The sequence below is a fragment of the Poecilia reticulata genome, unplaced genomic scaffold, assembly GCF_000633615.1.
Source record: "Poecilia reticulata strain Guanapo unplaced genomic scaffold, Guppy_female_1.0+MT scaffold_1205, whole genome shotgun sequence".
Taxonomy (NCBI): domain Eukaryota; kingdom Metazoa; phylum Chordata; class Actinopteri; order Cyprinodontiformes; family Poeciliidae; genus Poecilia; species Poecilia reticulata.
In genome coordinates this window covers 1-3,913 of record NW_007615944.1, presented here as the reverse complement: position 1 = coordinate 3,913, position 3,913 = coordinate 1, and the positions used below count along the sequence as shown (strand labels likewise).

Genomic DNA, 3,913 nt, shown 5'->3' with positions numbered 1-3,913 from the left:
CACTGCTTCCTGATAGCAGAGCTTGTTGTGAATGTCAGGTTACTTAGAATGTCCACAAATGATCTTGGATAAATGGACTGGTAAGTTGTTTCTCTGCCATTAGCACATTTAGCAGTGTGTACACAAGGWTGATGGACAGTGCTAACACACTCCTTCTGGCTCTGATTGGTTGTTTTKGACCAGGAGCTGTGCTTGTGCTAGCACTGGGAGGTGCTCAGTATATTATCATGATATAGTGACAGTTTTAAGAAATATGTRGGAAAAAAGAAAAACATTTTTGTAAAAGTTGCTTACRGCTGCTTTAAACTTAGGCTAATTCTCATTTATTCAGAATACATGTTTCTATTTTTTAAATGTGACTGTCTCTACTTAGAATAACWMATTTTATGTATCTTGCAGCATGAGAAGGCATCTCAAGACATGTTTGACCATCTGGTGAAAGAAAATGGCTTGATAAGAATCATGGAGCACCACGGCCTGGTRCCTCAGGAGGACCTTCCCTTTATAAAAGAGCTGATCGATCCTCCAGAAGTTGAAAAKATTACTGAGGTACCACCTGTTCAGCTTTTGAAATATACGAGTATAATCTTCAACTGTGCTAAATGTGCTATCAGGTCTTTGTTAGTCTGRTATAATGTGTTGCACTGCCACCATCTYATCATCGCCATCTTTGAATGYGATAAACTTTCAAGCATTGTTATAGAAAATCATGTAAATTGGAGAAAGTACTTCTTTACAAGTGAAGTGAAAAGTCATCATCAAAGYAGTATATCTGGAAAAATAAAGGTTAAATAAAKAAAAAAATAGAAGGGATTAACTATAATGTATAAAATCACCACATTGTATCAAAAACATTAGTGTACTTTTGTAYTTCTTTTCTYACTCTTTCTTTCTGTGGAATCAGAAAATATAACTTTAAAAATTAGTTCTTGTCTAAAACAGTGGCCGCACCATGGCCGTCCCAGAGAGAAGGCCTTCCTCTATGAAGTTGTGTCCAACACAAGGAACAAGATTGATGTGGATAAGTGGGATTATTTTGCTAGGTGACTTTTTRGATTTATTTCTCCTCCCAAAATTTCAATCTTGTCTTAAATTCCATACATTTTTAAACATTTTTTTTTTCTATTGCCATATGTCAGGGACTGCCATCACCTGGGTATGCAGAACAACTTTGACTGCCGCCGCCTGATTAAATTTGCCAGAGTGTGTGAAGTCGATGGGATGATGCAGATCTGTTACAGAGAAAAGGTTTKATTTGTTTAATTAATTGGCAACACTTTATTTGAAAGGGTGTGCATAAGAMTGACATGACCCYGTCATAAACATRATATAACATCTGTCATGAACATAAAGAAGTCTTTATGAATGTTTATGACAGTTGTCATAAAGTGTCATTCGGTAAATAATGACACTTTTAATGCAAAGTTGCTCTAAAAGCTGCATTAAAGGTCCATTAAAAGCACCAACTTTGCATGATTTTTTTAAAATAATGACAATTTAATGCAAAATAGGTACTTTTAATTGACTTTTAATGCAACTTTTCGAGCAACTTTGCATTAAAAGTGTCATTATTTACCAAATGACACTTTATGACAACTGTCATAAACATTCATAAAGACTTCTTTATGTTCATGACAGATGTTATATCATGTTTATGACGGGGTCATGTCATTCTTATGCACACCCCTTCAAATAAAGTGTTACCAATTCTTTTTCCTTCTTATCAACATTAAGGTTCAAAATTACAATATTTGCCATTATATGTTGTCATTATTATTAACAATAGGTGTTCAAACTGTACAACATGTTCTACACAAGGTTCTCTTTGCACAAAAGAGCCTACCAGCACAAAGTGGCCAACAGCRTAGAGTGGATGTAAGCAGCCCATGACATTGCTGGAGTTGGTAGCTGTTTCWGTTTTACTACCTTCTATTTCATGGAATGTTTTCTCACCATTACAAACTGGGTTTTTCCTTCAGGATCAGAGATGCTTTTCTGAAAGCAGATAAGTACATGAAGCTCGAAGGCAAGGATGGGAAGTTCACACTCTCCACAGCTATTAATGACATGGTGGCATATACTAAGCTGACTGGTGTGTAAACTTACACAACAATATAGAAAAACATAAGAGTATGTTAGTTTGATTAAATGTGGATTTTAAGGCCAATATAAACAGTATTTTTTATTTTAACTGTGCAAAATCAAAGGGACAGAAATAAAAAATAAAGCTATACAGTTTGCATCCACAAGGTTCATTTGGGTAAAACTGGCATTAGCACTCATAACTTAATACTTATAGTTTATTCAGTACTTATTTTAATACCATTTTTTAACAGAAACTTAAAACACTTAAAGTAATTATAACATAATCAGAAGTATATTAATCTAGATTCCCCCCACCCTTATTTTCTTTCTACAAAACCCTGCATGCTACTCTACCTTGTACACAAGATACACTAGCACTACTTCAAGATATTTTTACTTTAGTGATATGTTGAAGTAAAGAGTGTCTTTCCAAGAAATTGAATTAATCAAATAACCTTAAAAAAGATGTATTCTATAAAAAGGCTTCTCAGTACTTAATTACAGATCATAACATTAATATTGATTTTTGAGCAGTTCCTTCTATCTCAATCAGCATTTTCTCAATCCATGAAGATTTAAAACTGACTTCACTGAAGTTCAATCAGTTCAGCACACAATGGTTTTCAAGATGAGTAGACTTACCTTTCTTGTGCACAGCACCAAATAGAGCAAGCAAAGATTTAACAGTCTCATGTCATTAGCCTTGTTAGTGGTGTAACTAAAAACTCCTTCCAAAATTTCACTTAGCCTGGTATGTGCAGAAAACATCATTTCAAGTGGCTTCATCTCTGCGACACAGTAGAGATCTTGCATTCAAATAGATGCAAGGCAGCATTGTTACAGACTATTTTAATTTACAACAAAGAATAATTAGCACAAAGTAACATTGCATTTCTAACATAGAAAGATCTGAGTTTTTCTTCCATTCAGATGTCCCTTTTCCTGGATACCAGCACAAAGTGAGGTTTTGAAACCTCCCAACATTTTGTTATCGATTTTGGTGATCAGACTTTTATATGAGTATTTTAAATTAATGTGGTGACTGGGACATAGATTGAAGGAAATGTCAGAGTTGTGAGTATATAGGAATGTTTTTATGGACAGCTGTTCAAATTATACTTTTTCTGTATGAAAGTAGAGAAAAAAAATATAAAAATTTTCTCTTGTGTTTTTTTTATGTATGTTTAAACACAGTCTGAATTTTTAGAGGATTTTAAAACTATTTCTTTGTTTTGAACAATTTTGTGTTTTTCTGTTTGCCTTTTAGATACTGTATTTGATCAGATATTGAACTCCTCCTCTGAGGAGCTTTGGGAGGCAAGAGAAATACTGGCAAGGATAATGCAAAGAAAGCTCTACGTGTGTCTGGGAGAATTTACACAACAACCTGAGGCGAATATTAAAGTATTGTTGTTTAATTGTAAATCTGTCACTTCGTACATTTCAAACGTAATCAGTAACACTGTAATTATATTGTTTGATTTTTAAGTAAAAATCTGGAAGTTGTAACATTTTATGAGATTTCTGTTTAGGATGAATGGAAGACACATCTCGGACGGGGAAACCCAGACGATTATGTAGTGGAAGTGAGTTTTAATGCAGATAGAATCTTTTTTATTTTTTATTTTTGACTGAGACAATTAACTTTGAAATTTGCAATTTAATCTCTGAAATATTTGTAACCTCACACTATTTATTATTTAGTTAGTCAAGTATAACTATGGAATGAAGACAGAAGACCCCATAAAACGTGTGAGGTTCTACAAAAAGCAAAACCCAGATGAGGCCGGGCCTATCGACAAAGCTGAGGTGAGAATGAAATAGAATT

General features: G+C 33.9%; 1 protein-coding gene across 1 annotated transcript; it reads left to right on the top strand.

Annotated features, from left to right (window-relative positions):
- Positions 1-381: 381 nt before the first annotated feature.
- LOC103461373 (deoxynucleoside triphosphate triphosphohydrolase SAMHD1-like) lies at positions 382-3,894 on the top strand (the record flags this gene model as incomplete). Its single annotated transcript, XM_017303638.1, has 8 exons — positions 382-549; positions 943-1,043; positions 1,140-1,249; positions 1,785-1,875; positions 1,980-2,092; positions 3,353-3,489; positions 3,618-3,671; positions 3,790-3,894. Coding segments are annotated over exons 1-8 (840 nt in total), but the record flags the coding sequence as incomplete, so codon positions are not given.
- Positions 3,895-3,913: the final 19 nt, after the last annotated feature.